We start from the raw sequence: 17,725 nt of genomic DNA on the forward strand, positions 1-17,725 counted from the left end.
TCACACTGATTACTGAGTCATATTTTATATTGATTGAAGCATGAGGGTCTGGGAAAAGCTTCCATATTGTTATCATCCTAATTACTTCCTGTAACAATGCTTAGAGTCATTATCAGGAAGTAGTCTCAAGGGTAAACCTAATAAATCACATTTACACTGTCATTGAACATATTATTCAATGGTTAAAAAGACATGAGGCGCTCATATGTCAACACAATGTTGTCTGTATCTAAGCATAGAGAGATACTGTTGGATATGGATGTACACCGTGATGCCCTTGTATCTACGTTTTACATCGTAAGTCTTCTGGGCTTTCTGCATGTCTTAAATGTTCAGCAGAAATATAATTGTAGTTTTGTTTTTCAAATACATCACTATTTTTTCTCAACATGCATGTGTAAAAACATGTGTCAGCCTTGTGCAACTGAAAAACACACCCATGCGGCATTCTGGATTTTATTGTGGCTGACACCTTGACATTTGAATGCCACTGTAGAAAGAGTTTACATTTATTAAAAAACGTGGCAACAGGTTCTCCACATATACTGTAGGCTCAAAGGATCTGTTGCAGAATTTACACACTGTAAATGTCAATTTGTGCATTAATGCAAACATGTTTTACCACTTTATTGTTTAGAATCTCTCGTTAAAATAGAGTTAAGGTTGCCTCTCTGGATGTGTCAAGTGAATTCTCAGTAATGACAAAAGTATAAGTCTAAGTGGTCTAATTAGCATAGTATGTACACCTCTAGATGTTACCTAAGCTGTGAAAGTCTAAAGTGGCACTGTGAAGAGGAAAGAAGAGGCTGAAGCCTCAGGTTTGTTTTATCAGGAAAAGATTCTAGATTCTAGTTTGCTGATGTAATGCATCTCATTATGAAACCCTTGAACTCTAAGGATGCTCAGCTGCCAACCTGCACGTGTCCTATTTGGCATAATCTTTGTCACATAATTGTTCCACTTAGATTCTTTATGAGAGTGCCCTTTCAAATTACAGTTCTCCAGATTGTTATTGTTAATAATAATGTCAGAACTCATCACGCATCGCAACACTGGCTTAAGGACACAATTAAAAGGGCCCTGGATCAACACTGGCAGCTAATCTTTGTGAGAAGTCAATTAAATCAGAATTTCTACCTATTTCTATGTATTTCTATGGCAATAGCTGTCGTCATTAAAGTCTAGCGGCTGAACAAGCACACAATTCAAATGTCGCAATTTTGAGTGACTGTTTATGATTATGATTGTTGTTGTATGGTTGTAGATCCCAAGTCTCATCACATTTGGTTGTTTGTCATGAGGGAAAATTGAATCAGACATGTTATGGCCTGACAGTCTAGCATAGAAGACAAGGGCCCTGGAAAAAAGCAAAACCTGTCAGCTGGCACACTGGAGTAAACCACAGTTTAGACTTGGCCAGTTTGATTTACAAGAGGCTTCATTGGAAAATTGCTATCAAACAACATCAAGGAGAATGCTCAACTGACATTCTCCTTGATGATCAAATAGCAATAAAACCATTAGGAAAAGCTCAGTCATACACGTGAGTCATAAACTACCTTTCTCCATAGATGAATCATGTCAAAATAAGATGTAAAAATAGAACCATTTAAGATGCCTAGTCCCTTGTAAGGCGCATTGCATTCATCTATTAGGATTTGAAGTCTGTAAGTAAACATGCTCCTATTGAAAGCAATACAGAAGGTGCGCTCTTATGTCAGTATATGGATAATCAACAACATGAGTATGATTTTACCGATCACCTAACACTGAGAAAAGTTTTGTTGTGTTTCTTGCAAGGGAGACTGGTGTAGGTAGAAATCGGAGAACGGGCTGTTTGATACCATTCCTCACTCCATTTCATGCATTACTATGAACCCGCCTTGCGATTTCTACCTCCACCAGCCTCCCCTGGTTTCTGGGTATATCCTGTGTTCCCCTTGTGTATAGCAGTCCATGTCATTCCAGATGTCATACTGCCTGCTTACTACGACATTACTATGACATGATAATGACCTTGCTGTGATGCTGACACATTTGGAGGGAAATTCACAACTTACCCCATCTCCATGGCACGTCAGCCTGTTCCAGAACTCATTGAGATGTAAAATGAATACATCCAAATATAGCTGGATAGAGGCAGGAGAATTGGGGCTAAACCAATTCATATGAATTCTGAAATGCGTTACTCAACAACAACGTTGACCCATTTAATGTTAATTCTACATGATAATTCTTCCACTAGAACTGTAAAAAATGCAAATGCCTGAAGAAAAGGTAGTGAATAAGACTTGTGCTTGTTATTCCATCAAGTTAACTGGGGGTACCAAATATTCTAATATGTGACATTATTTTCAATATTAGAGTGACACACTCAAAACCTTTTTTGTCTGGTACTGGGAGCGAAAATAGTGTCTTGTTGATTTCTTTGTTCATATCATTTTTTGTGTTTTGTCTGTCTTGTGCATTTTTTCAACGAAGTGTTTCACACTTTCTTGTGTAATCCTCTGGGACATCTGCTCTGTGTGAATCTGTGTTTTCCAAAATAAAATGTATAAATCAATCAATATGCATTTATTAAATTTAGTGTTTTGCCTTGTGTGTATACACAGTAGATGTCAAATTTACACACAGAAATTAGCTGAGGGGCAAATCCAAAACACTGATGAAGCTGCACTGAGGATAGTCTTATTTTATCACATTACCACATTTGCTTGTGGAAATCAGCAACAACAAATCAGATGGAACAGGTCCTGAGTTGAAAATAATAACTCCCTAACTCTGGGCAAATGATAATGATAATTCACAAGTCTTAGCCATGTTTAATCTGCTTAACTCAGTTTTATCAATCAGTTTTATTTTGTACATCTTTTAATTACGGATATTGTAGACGCCATTCTTTGAAAATGTTAATCTGTTTTGGATTGGATTTTGTAGGCTACAGTATTGAGCAACATGCAAATCAAACACTGAATTATTCCCTGGTATTCCAGACAAGGCACACACCTACCTTAAAATAATTATCTTCCCTATGTAATTATAACTGCCTTGCATACCCACGCAAGTCAAATGGAATGATGGAATGGAATGTCAAACCCAGCTGGGAGGTAAGACAAGGATGTGGGCTTGGGTTAAATGACATAATGAGGACAGGTTATGCTCTGAAAAACACCATTTAAGAGAAAGGAGAGCAGCATGTCTCAGGTGGGAAGGATGAGTGGTGTATGACATATCCTCCCCCAGACAGTCACTGTTAAATCACGGTAGCCCTTTAAAGTGGGGAGGGCCTTGGCTAAGGGATGCCGCTGAAACAGTGACAAACAACAGGAAAGATGGAATCTCCTATAACCAATGGGGTTTCTCTACTGTTTAATTACATGCTTGGTACAACCTCTTAATAACCTTATCAAACGACAGTACATGTACTAGGAGCCAAGGCACAACTATGGGGTCCTTTGGGAGATTAATTGTTCCTTTGAGATGTTATTGAGAGGATGTCTACAAGAGACGTGATGTGTCGCTAACTTGCTCATAATTTGTGTGGTGTGAGGCATGTGACCACTGTCTCTGATGTGTAAAGGTCTTTAGTGAGAAATTCTATTTCATTTGAAATTGAAATTTGCATGATTTAAATTGCAATTGAATATATCATTATATCAAACATGTTACTTTAAGCAAACCTCATCACTGCAATTCTTCACTCACTTTACCTTTGTAGACTAATTACATTCACGTGCACGCATATCCATGGTGAGAATAATAGCAGCATTGTTAGGGCCCTGGTTGAAGGGCCCTGTTCATATATGGGGGATTAGTGGTGATTGTTGAAGCATTGCTCAGAGGGGGAGGTTCCTGTTGTGGAGAGGAGTAGGCGGTGGGTAACATGCCAGAGATTCGGCCTTGGCGCCATGGGGTGATTTAGAACAACGAAGTCCTGTGATCAAGCAAATAATAATAAAGTTTCCATTTGAGGCAGACCTATGAATCACATGAGAGAGTTTAGGTAGTAAAGCACAAAGACGGACTGTCCAGATGAAGAAGATAAACCCCACCTCCCATTTTCAACAATACTGTAGCTATCTCAAGTCACGTTACATACACACATTTTTTCTCTTTAATGCAGAACTATGTAAGTGGCATTCCAACATTTTATATTATTAAATGTAGTTTTACAGGGACTATGCACATAAATCATTTCTGTAAATGTGCCAGTTTTAGCCAGACGGCTAATTTACAGCTGTAGTCCCTGTAGTCTTGAGTATAGAAGGAGAATGGAAGAATCTGCCCTCTGATTCCCAAGGTGAATGAGGCTCATCTGGAGGAGGCATCTCCAGAGAGGATTGGAGAGCTTCATGAATGTGGATGAGCTGAGGTGCTGCTGGGACTGGTGCTGGAGTCTGTCTGTCAGCGCTACCACAGCCCTTCGCTGCAACAACCCCTTGATCAGGGCAAGCTTTACTATGGGATGTGTGAATGGGAAATGTCTTCACATTTCAACAACGATTCAGTTCTGCAGTTTTGCATTGGTATTGCCTTCTTTGAGTCTTTTTCTTTTCTTTTTTCTTTTTATTGCCTCATGGCACCAATTAAAATACCCGATTAGCAATATTGCTAATCACACTCAATAATACACAGTGTGTTATGAATGCTGTTCACAAATGTCACATAAGATATCAAATATGTAAAAACTATTATCTTTGCCACATGAGCCTCTTCATCCCTCATTGCTTATGCAACGTGATGAAGAGATTCAAGGAGGATGGACGCTCTTTAATCTGTTTAAACATCAGTTGCGTCTGAGACAATAAAACCTGTTGTCTTCATCAATGTTTCATGAATGAAGATACAGTATCTACATTCTACAGGCATAGTATATGAGATGATGGTGTCTGAAGTATGCAACATTCCCCCTGGGCACCTAGCCCATTGGCACCAGACTGCAATGCAAATGGGACTGGACTTCTCCATATCCGCCTGCTGTGCCAGCCTCCCCTCAGACACACTCAGTCAGTCAGGGCCATAGCATACCGAGAGAGGCGGGAATAATATCAAAGGAGCGAGAACATTTGAGGCTCCTCTTTGATGGTTTTTCCAAGCTTTTCCTTCAATACTCCAGAGGGCAGGCTGCATTGGCTTATTAGCTGCACTGTGCTCTGGAAGTTGAATAAAACATTGGCTGCTGGGGAGGCCCCCACAGATGGTCATTCCCACGGCAGTGCTCCCGGTCATAACACCCTCATCAAGTCATTTGCCTACCCCGAGGCTAAAGGAAGACGTCAATGAATTGGGGTGACGATAGAGTTCAAAAGCCATCCAATACCCACACCCCTTAGAACAGCTGAGCACCTTCAGTAACCTCACTGGCTTTGCTCCCCACAGAATGTTACCTTAAATAAAAAATGTCTCTCTCTCTTGAGTCTTTACTTGTACAGACAGTGGAGGAGAAGCTTGAAATCCACCTGGGCATCATGTCTGCTCTTTGTAATGATATATGACAGTCTTGTCTGACTGACTTTCTCCTTCCTATCTTTTACCTGTAACATTAAAGAGCAGGACGGTGTAATAGAGTGCAGCTTGTTAAAGATAGATAGCAACGTGGACACCATAATGACAATCAATGTCTAAGAAACACCTATATTTTGAACACAAGACATTTGCAGGAGCAATATGATTGGATCAAGCATTTTCTGTTGTGTATGGACTCTGAGTTATCTTGTTCATCTCTAAGCAGACATGTGTTTAATGGAACACTTTATCCTAATTGCCGGAGCACAGATTCTCTCTGGTGTGTGTGTGTCTGTTCAGTCCAAAGCCCCTCTGGGCCCAATAAAAGCTTCACCTCTATAATGACTTCCTTGCCTATTGCAAATGACAATCATTCCGTGTAATTGCCTTGATTATACAATTACGAGTGTTTGCTGCAAGGTAGCCAGAATAGCTTTATCATAATGTGTCAATGTCTTATTTGTTTTCATTTATGTAATATCTTAATAACCACAAATTGTCCAAGGTGTGGGTTATGAGATGACCAGGTCAAAAATGTACAAACCTGACACTGGTTTGTACATTTTAAAGCCATTGAACTCTCTAAGCAGAGGAGTCTTCATGTGTACTCTGTAAAGCCAACCTGATTGTTTGATTGTAAACTAACAAACACAAATGCAAATGTATATTTGGGGACTACTTCCACAGACTACTTCCACAACTGTCTTCCCTGACTTCCATCTCTGCCATTTGGGGAGGATGTTCTCTCAACATCTCAATGATGCCATGCATCCTCTTTGCCTCGTCCCACAGTTGTGATACTCCCTATGGAGCTGTCATTCAAGCCTCATGAGACTCATACACTGTGCCTGTGTTTTGCACTCCAAGCAGTTACCTGACAGAGACAAATGGGATACACTGCACTTAATCACAGAGGAATTGATTCAATGACCAACATAGCTGCTCAAGAAGTGAGGTAACTGTATCAAAGAATAATTCTTAGTTTTGAACTCCTCAATGTCCTCTTTTTCCTGTTAAAAATAGTATTGGTGTAATGATGACTCACTTAGCCAGAATGTCTCAATTTCCCCTGTGCCCAAATACAACGAAGAATCATCCTGTCCTGATGCTCAGACAGAAATAAAACAGACAAGTGAAGTGGAGCAATTATATATATATATATATAAAAATTGTTTCCAAAGGTATATTTTACTTTCAAGATATATTTTCAATTATATGCTGTGCTTTGCGCTGCAAGAATCTCTAAAATATTCTATTACCTCTGTAGCCTACCTGAGAGTGAACCAGAGTGAACTGACATTTCATCAAAATGTGTTCTTCAGTGTGGAGGGAATGTATGGGTTTTTCATTGAACCCCAGCATGTTTTGTCGTCAAAAAGATAAGAGAAAGGGACCTAAGGTCCCCTATGATGTCTTCGGGGGTTAGGGTTAGGGTTAGGGTCCACAAATGCACTCCCCTGGCTGGACACTTGTTGTAGTTTCTGAAATCACTGACCTGAAAAAAGAATGACCCCCCAATGACATCATGGGGGTAATTTCCGTAGGACTTTTCCTCCTATCTTTTTTGACTACAGAACGTCGACAATCTCCATTTTCAAATATGTAGAACTTAGCACTTGTATAGTGCTGGAGATAATTAATATGAGGTTAGAAATCGGTGAAGTGTCCCTTTAAGCTGTTTGCCTTCCTCCAGTCAAACCAGTTATAACAAGTGTGGCAATGCTAGGGTTTAATAAGGCCATTGTGTTTGTGTGAGCTTTACCATCTGTTAAATTGCTGAGGAAAAGAGCTGAGCTCAATACGAAACCCCACTCTCAGTCTTTTTGACCATTTTGACAGTCAGTCTGCTCTTTCACTGGCTAAAAGGGAGCTTGTATCCTGTAGTAACACAGCAGAAGCCCCTCAGAGTAATATTACAGCCATGGTGAGAAACCTCTTGGATAAGGGGGTTGGCCTTGGGTTATACATAAAACATACCCATCAGTGAGCTGAGACTGCAAGGTTAGGATTTGTATGTACTATTCTAATCAGTAATACTACTAACAAATTGCTTTCTTGATTATTAGGCACTGAATAGTTAACATATACAAAACTGTATATATTAGGGGTCTCTCTTGAAAAGGTATAGAATGGCATTTGATGTGCCTCTTGGGGGAGAGAGAAACAGCCACATCTAAGGACTATACAGTATTTTGATTTCCCTAAGGACATTTATCTCTTTTCCTGCCTGGTGTTAGCCATACTTCCACTGGGATAAACCTGTCTGCATCCTCTATTCCATTCTCTCTTTTTTAAAAACTCTGTGGCTTTGACTGAATTAACAAAATGTTTAATAACAAATGCTGTGTTTTTATTTTGTTATTATTATATCCTCAATAGCCTAGTTCTGTAGTTGTACTCGAGGAGGGGAAAATTAGATTTCATATTGTTGTCATTATCACAAACACTGAGGGAGAGAAAATGATCAACAGATTTTCAAGCAGAAATAAAGGCACCATTCCATTGTGAGAGTGACTTGCTCCACAAACCAGCTCACTCTCTAGATTCAAATAACAAGAAAATTGGTGGAATTGCTTGAGTCAAATAGAATTAAAAAAACATTAGTGGTTGTTTCTTTTTTTAGAGAGAGAGAGAGAGAGAGAGAGAGAGAGAGAGAGAGAGAGAGAGAGAGAGAGAGAGAGAGAGAGAACAAATCAAGAAAGAAGCAAATCAATTTTTTGTGAAATGTAATGATAACAAATATATGCTGTTTTGATTATGAGCCAGCAGCAGCCTTTAGTCATTTTGAATCACTCTGCTATATGGAGTAGATCATATTTCTGTTGCACTAGTAATATTATGGAATAGCCTCTAAAGTACTCTTCAATCAATTATTATACTGTAGCAACTAGCAATACATTAGAAAATAATGTTGCATAGGTGAAAGCAATTATCTTTGTGTCAATTGCTATATTTTAATTTCCCATCCAGCATGCAGTGATCACTTACTGCCCCCATGTGGAGGTAAGAATAAGTCCTGACATGTGAAAGAGAGGGATATGAAATAGCCTACAGATTGAAACACACCCTTGAATAGATCAAAGTTGGGAAAGCAAATGATCAACAAAAGTACGTTTATTACCTTAGGTAATCAACACGATTCAAGATTCTTTATTTGTCACGTGCATACAAGTATACAGTGAAATGCAAAAGTGACAGTGAGAGTGACACATGATAGATTATGTGTCTTCATAATAATTGGGTAATCCACATGCATTATTAGCCGACTGGGTGGATTGTATTTCTTTCTGTATGGTGTTAGGACCTTTGTCTGAATAGTGTTCTTGCATTTCACCTCCACACCGGTAGAAGCTGCTATCTCCATACAGAGTGATCGGCGTCAACGAGTTGCGCGTCTTTTGACTTCCTTTGCTTCTGGGTAATTTCGATGGCGGAACTCTAAAAAATAGCTGTTTAGAGCGGTCTGATTTTGGATATCTCGTTAGTGACACACGAGTTGAGTGTTTAGATTTATCCCCTTGTTTAGCTAAAGCGGTTTACGGATCGCGTAGTCTAAGCATTAATCTTCGTAAACATTCTGGCTGGGGTATACCCTTGAAATAAACCACTACTATCCCCGAAATGGCAGAAAACAACACAGGTGAGAGTTCCATCGCTAACGCCGTTAGCTAGCTACGGCTAATATTATTTAGGCTATTGGATTGGTATGCCGTGTTCCTTATGTACATGCTGGGTTGATATTCATAACCTATTTTCACATTGTCTGTCAGCTAACATTATTAACATGGGCTAAAATAAGAGGGACGAATAGCTGACTAGTTAGCTGTGTTTGCTAAAGCCTAGCTAGTAGCCAGCCAGACAGACGGCTAACGCGTTACACTTGCAATGTCCTTGCTCTGCTATGAGTGACAGTGTGTTTGTAACTAACAAGCCGTTGCAGAGTATTAAACTGGTATTTACTAACATGGCAATGAAACGGCGATGAATGAGAAAGTTAGCTGTGTCATGATGTGACCGACATGAGTTAGTCTAACGCGTTAGCTGGTTGCTAATTTTAACTGATTCCCAACAATCTTGTCTAGTAGCAGCACTACGCGACCTAGATGCGACAGACAAACTTATGCTTGTTAACTCAACTGTCAACAACAACACGCCCACCAGCAGCAGCGTTAAAACCTAGCCAGCTGAGTAACTTATGACATTTCCATGATTTGGAACCTAGTGATATGTAGCTAAAGTGTATTTTGTTTTTCAATCAGAATCTAATGAACCGAAGCATGATAACACTTCCTCCCCTGGAATAACAGACCAAGAAAAAGAAATGGCTGCTAATGCATTGGAGGCATTTACGGTAACCATCACCATTGATTGCAGTGATTTGACGAGTGTTTAGCATGGGTGTTTTATGTCGATGGTCTGATGAGTAAAAATGTATATACACTCACAGGCTGGAAAATATGACGAATCTCTGAAGCACCTTCAAACCCTGCAAGCGTTGAACAAGGAGGACTACAAGATTGCAATGAACAGAGCAGTAGCAGAGTTCTACAAGAGTGGCCAATCCACCACAGGCACCCTGAAGCAGACCCTTATTGCAATGAAAAATCAGGTGACTGAACTAAGTGAGAGAGTTCCTATTCCTTAAATGAAAAGCCACTCATCTACACTCACTGGGAATTTTATTAGGAACACTATACTAATACTGGGTAGGGTTTCCCTTTGCTCTCAAAACAGCTTCAATTCTTTGTTGCATTGATTCCACAAGATGTTGGAAACATTACATTGAGATTCTGGTCCATGATGACATGATTGCATCACACAGATATTTCAGGTGCACTTACAGGTGATTCAAGCTGTGAATCTCCCGTTCTACCCCATCCCAAAGGTGTTCTATTGGATTCAGATCCAGTGACTAGGAAGGCCACTGAAGAACACTGAACTTATTGTCATGTTCATGAAACCAGTTTGAGACTACTTTTGCTTTGTGACACAGTGCATTATCATGCTGGAAGTAGCCATTAGAAGATGGGTATAAATTGTGGCCATGAAGGGATGCACATGGTTAGCAACAATACTCAAATTGGCTGTGGCATTCAAGTGATGATTGATTGGCATTAACGGGCCCAAAATGTGCCAAGAAAACATTCCTCACACCATTCCACCACCTCCACTATGAGAAGGTGTACAGGTGTTCCTAATAAAGTGTTGAGTGAGTGTATATGGTACCAAGATTCCTGTTGACGGATGAAAGGAAATATCCATGGCATTGGCAGATGAGTCACTGGGCTCAGTGATGTTGTCTTCGCATATTAACAGTGCATTTTTGGCTTTCAAGGTTCACACTTCAGTGGAGGACATTGACGGTTTGGATGATGTTGAGAATAGTTTGCTGTACTACAATCAAGCAATCATTCATTACCACATGCGGCAGTACACAGAGGCTATATTAATTGGAGAGAGGCTATACCAGTTTTTGGAGCCTTTTGGTACGTTTTGGCGTTTTACATGACTGTTTGTATTTGTCAAACTTGAAGGTCCTAACTGTGAACATAACACATACCCGTAGCCTACATATTGCATGATTTCGCAGTCTGTATAGACAATACATTTAGAGATATAATCGTGCCACATAATTAAACCTCTGCTTTGTTTTAGTCACTTGTTAAAGTGCAGCACAACAGTTTGGCATGGCTTGATGGTGTTATTTGTCCTAGAAGAGAAGTTTGCTCAGGCGGTCTGCTTCTTGCTGGTGGATCTGTACCTACTAACATTCCAGCCAGAAAAGGCCCTCCACCTTCTCGCTGTGTTGGAAAAACTGACTGTACAAGGAAACAACAAGAATGGCAAAGGAGAGGTATGCATCCGTGCCCCATTTGTCTTGTGTCTGACTTTCACTCATCCTAATATGCATGTCTCTTTGCAATATTCTTTGATGTTTATTATTGACTTTGTTAGATAAATGGCCGTGGTTCATGTTAAAACCACAGTTCATATTTTAATGTAGTTTTCATCATTAGTGGCAGCGATAATGTTTTAAGCGCATAGGTCCTCCTACTGAAAGCCGAGCTCTGCTGCACGTGTACTGACATTGAGTTTGTCTGTCCAGGCAATATTTAGAGCGAAGTGCAGGTTCTACATTCACAGAGACGCAGTAGTGGAGGCAGCAGACCTCATTCAGGATAATCTCAGGGATCTTACTGGAGGACAGGTTACTAAGATACACTTAGAAACAGAATACAACACTTTCCTCTTTTGGATGGCCAGGCATTGTACATAGCCTACCCAAAGACATATCAAGGTCACAGAGTTTGTACATCCTAGCTCAGGCTGCTTGATTGATGACTTTTTTAAATTATTATTATATAAAGAGCTTAGAGGACATAGGCATTTGAAATCGATTTTGTCTGAATGCAACCTTGTCTTTTATTCTTACAGAGTACAAACAACAAAGATAATGCAAACCAGAAGGCTGAGTTCATTGCTATGATAGAAGCAGCTAAATCAAAAATGCACCAGGTAAGTTGAAACTAAATCAACTTAGATATACTGTTGTATTGCTTTTTTTCCAAACTTAACCCTTCTGATAATGTTTGTGTTACAACAGTATAAAGTGCGTGCCTACATTCAGATGAAGTCATCGAAGGCTTGCAAAAGAGAGATCAAGTCTGTGATGAACACAGCAGGGAACGTGAGTGCCAATGTTTTTAGTGATTACCCTTATACGGCTTCCTTCTGTACATTCAGAAACACCTTGTACACTCGTTTGTGTCTGTGTCCATGACAACGTCTGTTTCTACGTCTCCCACCAGTCTGCACCCTCACTCTTCCTCAAGAGCAACTTTGAGTACCTGAGAGGAAACTACCGCAAAGCAGTGAAGCTCTTAAACAGCTCCAACATTGCAGAGCACCCTGGCGCCATAAAGACAGGTAAATTAAGTACAACTACACGTTTTCACATGCAAATAGCAATTGATTTATAACCTATGACATAGGTTAGACTATTTTTATTGTATATATTTGAAAAGGACAGCTTTATTTTAAAGCCATAGTCTGCCAGACAGCCATGACTGCCACAGTCATTTCACATTTTTGCTACTCATGGAATGTCATTCCTTGAGAACTACAGCTGATGTCATGGATTAGAATATCAATTGCTATTTGCATGTGAGAGTCATGGTGGCCCCCTCTTTGATGGTGTGCTCATGTTATTTGACTTGTCTGTTCCAGGTGAATGTGTGCGCTGCATGTTCTGGAACAATCTGGGCTGCATACATTTTGCGATGGGGAAACACAACCTGGGCATCTTCTACTTCAAAAAGGCGCTGCAAGAGAACGACCACACATGCGCACAGCTTGGCGACGGCAGCAACGGGCAATGTGAGTCAATATCACTGGCTTGAACAGTGTGTGAGTGTAGTTCTGAATGGATTTTTTTGCTGCTCTCCTTTTGTATGTTCCTAAGCTCTTTCGTGTCCGCGTGTGATTTCAGCTAAGAAGTTTTCGGGCATCCCTATGTGTGCCCTGCTTGCCAACAAGCGCTACGAGCTGCTGTACAACTGTGGGATCCAACTTCTGCACATTGGAAGACCCTTGGCGGCATTCGAGTGTCTGATGGAGGCAGTGCAGGTGTACCATTCCAACCCCCGTCTGTGGCTAAGGCTGGCAGAGTGCTGCATAGCTGCTAACAAGGGGGTAAGTTTCTCTCTCTCTCTTTCTCTTTTTTTTTTCTTTCTCTTACTTTCTCTCTTTCTTTCTCTCTCTCTCAGCAAATGAACAACCAGTCAGGTTTGTACACTTCTGTAACACATTTTTCTGTATTTTTCAGAGCTCAGAACAAGAGAACAAGGGTCTTCCCAGTAAAAAAGGCATTGTCCAGTCCATCGTTGGGCAGGGCTTCCATCGCAAGATTGTCCTTGCATCACAATCCACCCAGAACACAATCTATAGGTCAGTATCACCTGCCGATCCCTCCCTTTACACTTTTCTTAGAATTACTACAGGTATGTTACGAGTACTGACCAGTAGATGGCGCAAAATGTGTTTACATGATAAAGCTGTTTGTTGAAAGTAGAGGGCATTTTAGAGGACACACAAACACAAGTCTGGAAGTTAGTTGATTATGACTTATGTCTAATAACTTAAATGATTGTCTTTGCGGTAGTAAAGCCAAATTCTTCAAGTGCGCTAAAAACACTGCTCTTTCCATATATATATATATATTGGGACACTGATTTGTGTGTGTTTGTGCGTGCAGTGAGGGCCAGTCTGGAGCCATCCCGGTGGCCAGTATGGAATTTGCAGCCATCTGCCTGAGGAATGCCCTGCTGCTCCTCCCAGAGCACCAGCAGCAGGATGCCAAGACTGAGAACGGCTCCAAGAGCTCCAGCCAGTCAGGCAGCACAGAGAGTGGCAGCGAGAACAGCGATGCCTGCAGGTGAGTGCCAGTGCTCACACTCCCCCCCCCCCCCCCCCCCACACACACACACAAACCATATCAACACCTACACTAGTCACTCTTTCATAATGGTATCATATGCTGCAGTTTACACACTTGAATATGTAATGATGAGCGGTTGTTTTACTCACTGATTTCGCATTGCACTGAGTAACTTTGGATATAGCACAATCTGCCATTTCACTAATGTCATAAACGCAATGCTGTTTCCGTTTGTTTGACAGTGGGAAGGGTCAAGAGGCAGATAAGTTCCTCTCTGCAGCCCCATCTTCACCTCTGAGGAAACAGGAGGTTGAGAACCTCAGGTAATGCATCAGGAGGGACATGCTCTGTGTGTGTGTGTTTATATATATATATATATATATATATATATATATATCTCATACCACCAAGACCTGACAGACTCTTAGCTGTAGATGCTGAGAAGAAGCAGCTTTATATATATATAAATATATATATATATAATATATATATGTGATGGACCACCAATAGATAACCTATACCTTATTTCCATACTGTATCACAGATTGGGTTTATGTTGACGAAAATAGTTTGAAATGAATCATCTTTTGCTGCTGATGCATATAAACATCTGCACGCAAGTATGTGCAACAGTCCAGAGTGATGGGTTTGGGTTGTTTCCCCATGTCTGGAACAAAACCTGCCCGAGAGCATTCAGAAATGCACTGCCATCTTTAATGTTCTAAACACTTGGCCCCTGAGTCCTCTGTCATGATTAGAATCTGTATTCAGACAGTCTCAGTACCAGTGATCTGTTTCCCATGGCCCTGCAGACACTGACACAGCTCATTCACCCAGCCAGGCCCTCTCTTACCTACGCCACTCTTTATCTCTCCCTGTCTGCTCCATTCACTTCTCTCCTTTCACCCCTTCTCTTTCTCTCCACTTCCTATCTCACTTTGGGCTCTCTCCTTCCTTTCTCAGGCCTCATATATCACCTCCCCCTCTGTCTCTCTCTGTCTCTGGCTCCCTCTCTCTTCCTCCTGTTGTCTACCACGCTGGCCCTCCTGTTTTTCTCTTCCTGGGTTGATTGGAAAAAGCTTTTCCCCTCCTGGCCCATTTCATTTGGGAGGGGATGTGTATGTCCGTGTGTGACTATGTGGACTGTGCCCTGAGAGAGGGTGCTGAATGTGAAGGCCTGACCCCATGGGGACACCCTGCGCTGTGACAAGTTTACGAGCAGGCACGCCACCTCCTCAGGTTTCTTTCCCGGAATCCTTGAGTCTATTGTGCCTCAGCCAACCAGTAAGAGGCCTGGGAGGAGCCAGGCCCACCTCAGACACTCTACTCTGCCAAGTTTTTGTTTTTTCAATTATTTTTAATACTGGTCTCTAATAATTGAAAAAGCTCATTCTTTCAGTTTGTCCATTTGACTTGAATAGTCCTCAGGCTCACCAACCCCTTCAATAATAGGTATAAATAGTCACTGTGCTGTGCACTAAAGGAATGGGTTTGCCGTTTCAGTGTTTTCTGTTAGTCGTCCAGTGTTCTGAGTGTGGTCTCCTCCTGTGTGTCCTCTCTGTAGGTGTTCCATCCTAGCCTGCAGTGCCTATGTGGCGCTGGCGTTAGGCGACAACCTCATGGCTCTCAACCACGCAGACAAGCTTCTCCACCAGACCAAGCTGTCAGGATCCCTCAAGTAAGGAGTTACGCTCTCTCTCTCTCTCTCTCTCTCCTCTCGTTGTTAACCCTTACTACCCACTCTTTTTAGCCCTGTCCCTCCATATGGACCACTTTACTTGTTACTCTTCACTTTCCACATTCCAGACTTGTCTTACAAACATTTCAACCCTTTTTAAATGACACCGTGATTAATGGGATTTTGGCCAAAGCCGACCCCATGACTACTCAGACCATTTGATGACTCAGAGAAGACTGCTTTAAGTTTCTCACCACAACTTCCTCTCAGCCCCCCCCCCCTGCTTGAATTCACTGCTGTCTGTGTGTACACCACAGCATGCAATGTGAGGTGCTTTCCTCACCACATGATGCTGGTCTTTGATGAGAGAAGGAGTTGACGAGAGGCCTGGAGGAAGAGTGGTTTAGAGTGGGGAGACTGTAGGAGTGAGTCAGTGTCTGACCATGCCTCTGCTCCTTCTGGGTGCTCCAGGTTCCTGGGTCATCTGTACGCTGCAGAGGCACTCATATCCCTGGACCGGATCTCAGACGCCATCTCTCACCTCAACCCAGAGAACGTCACAGACGTGTCCCTGGGAGTGTCGCCCAGCGAGCAGGACCAAGGTTAGCCCCAAAGCCAGACACAACTGGAAACCTGAAATTAGCGACATGACTATTTGCTGTTACCTGACTGTATTAGAGGCTTATGCTGTGTGTTTGTCTTTACAGGGTCAGACAAAGGTGATCTGGAGCCTGTGGAGTCCTGTGAGTGTATATATACACACACACACACACACAAAACTTCCCATTTCAGAGTGTGTCTGGATCAATACTGATGGGTTCTTCTTTGTGTTCCCCTGCAGCAGGGAAGCAAACCCCCCTCTGTTACCCCAGCACAGTGAGCTCAGCCCGTGCCATGATGCTCTTCAACCTGGGCAGTGCCTACTGTCTGAGAAGCGAGTATGAGAAGGCCCGCAAGTGCCTGCATCAGGTACCATGTACACAGACACACAGCTTTTCAGCAATGCCATTTTCAGCAAATTACCATTTGAATACACAGACAATTTTTTCAATGCCCTTTTTTTTTGTCCTCTTCCCCAGGCGGCCTCCATGGTGAACACAAAGGAGATTCCTCCTGAAGCCATACTTCTGGGGGTCTACCTCGAGCTGCAGAATGGTGAGTCATCTTACTTACCGTCTTTCGTAATCTAGAATCTTTCCTTGCTTTTCAGTATTGTAGCATACTGGGAGGTTGGGGTGGCTGTTTACATGTGTTCTGGCTTGTTTCAAGTATTCCCCAACCATTTGAGATCTATAATTGTCCAGTACAGGTAGACTGCAGAAGGCCACAGGCAAGCCCAAAGGCAATGCTGATGGATGTCATCAGGCATTTGTTCAGTGGGTGGTTCAGTGTACAAAGGTCAGAGGTTAGGACCTTATGGCCTTACTAAAAGCTGCTTATGAACTCTCTCTCTCTCTTCAGGGAACACGCAGCTCGCCCTGCAGATTATCAAACGCAATCAGCTCCTCCCCACATCGCCAACACCCTCTCCAGACACGCGAAAGAAGCCTGTCCAGCAGCCGTCGTTCCAACCTGTCCAACCCATCCAGATGCCCTCATCCTTCACACAAGTCCAGCGCAAATGAGCCCCTAGACCCTGCCCCATGCATGTCACCCACACCAACACACACACACACATCCACCCACCCACCCACCCACACGCACCTGTGGACCCCTTTTATCAGACCATTCATTATTTATAAAGCTGCTTCTTCTCAGCATCTACAGCTAAGAGTCTGTCAGGTCTTGGTGGTATGAGATAGAGAGTCTACTGTGGGGCAGATGAAGGTTGCATTCAGTGTGACCACCTCATTTAGTCTGGATTAATCTGAGGAGATGGAGGGGGGGGGCGGGCGGGTGATCACCAGCAGTGTCTTTGGAGCAGATCTGGCAACATTTTCTCTATTCTCTGAGAGTTTTTACTTTCCATTTGTGACCACAACATCTGTTATGAATATAAACTGACTGACTGCTATGGGGCATATGAAATAAATAAATACATTTTATTTACACATGTGTTGTGTGAAATTTCTATTATGCAAATGTTTGCTCAGTTAAAAGGTATG

General features: G+C 41.9%; 1 protein-coding gene across 2 annotated transcripts; it reads left to right on the forward strand.

The window, feature by feature from the left end:
- The first annotated feature begins 8,942 nt into the window (after positions 1 to 8,942).
- On the forward strand, positions 8,943 to 17,520 carry cnot10 (CCR4-NOT transcription complex, subunit 10). 2 transcript variants are annotated; one of them, XM_083679625.1, is made up of 19 exons: positions 8,943 to 9,145; positions 9,765 to 9,856; positions 9,953 to 10,114; positions 10,841 to 10,991; positions 11,223 to 11,359; positions 11,941 to 12,021; positions 12,110 to 12,193; positions 12,315 to 12,432; positions 12,733 to 12,882; positions 12,995 to 13,197; positions 13,331 to 13,452; positions 13,760 to 13,939; positions 14,185 to 14,265; positions 15,507 to 15,620; positions 16,092 to 16,222; positions 16,328 to 16,363; positions 16,462 to 16,589; positions 16,700 to 16,775; positions 17,082 to 17,520. In XM_083679625.1, the coding sequence occupies exons 1-19, from the start codon at positions 9,127 to 9,129 to the stop codon at positions 17,243 to 17,245; spliced, it is 2,229 nt and encodes a 742-aa protein (XP_083535751.1). In that variant the 5' UTR covers positions 8,943 to 9,126; the 3' UTR covers positions 17,246 to 17,520. The 2 variants fall into 2 exon arrangements, with proteins under 2 accessions (XP_083535751.1, XP_083535752.1); XM_083679626.1 differs by having other exon boundaries at positions 16,465 to 16,589.
- The last annotated feature ends 205 nt before the right edge of the window (positions 17,521 to 17,725 follow it).

Source organism: Argentina silus, assembly GCF_951799395.1.
Source record: "Argentina silus genome assembly, chromosome: 10".
NCBI classification, from domain to species: Eukaryota; Metazoa; Chordata; class Actinopteri; order Argentiniformes; family Argentinidae; genus Argentina; species Argentina silus.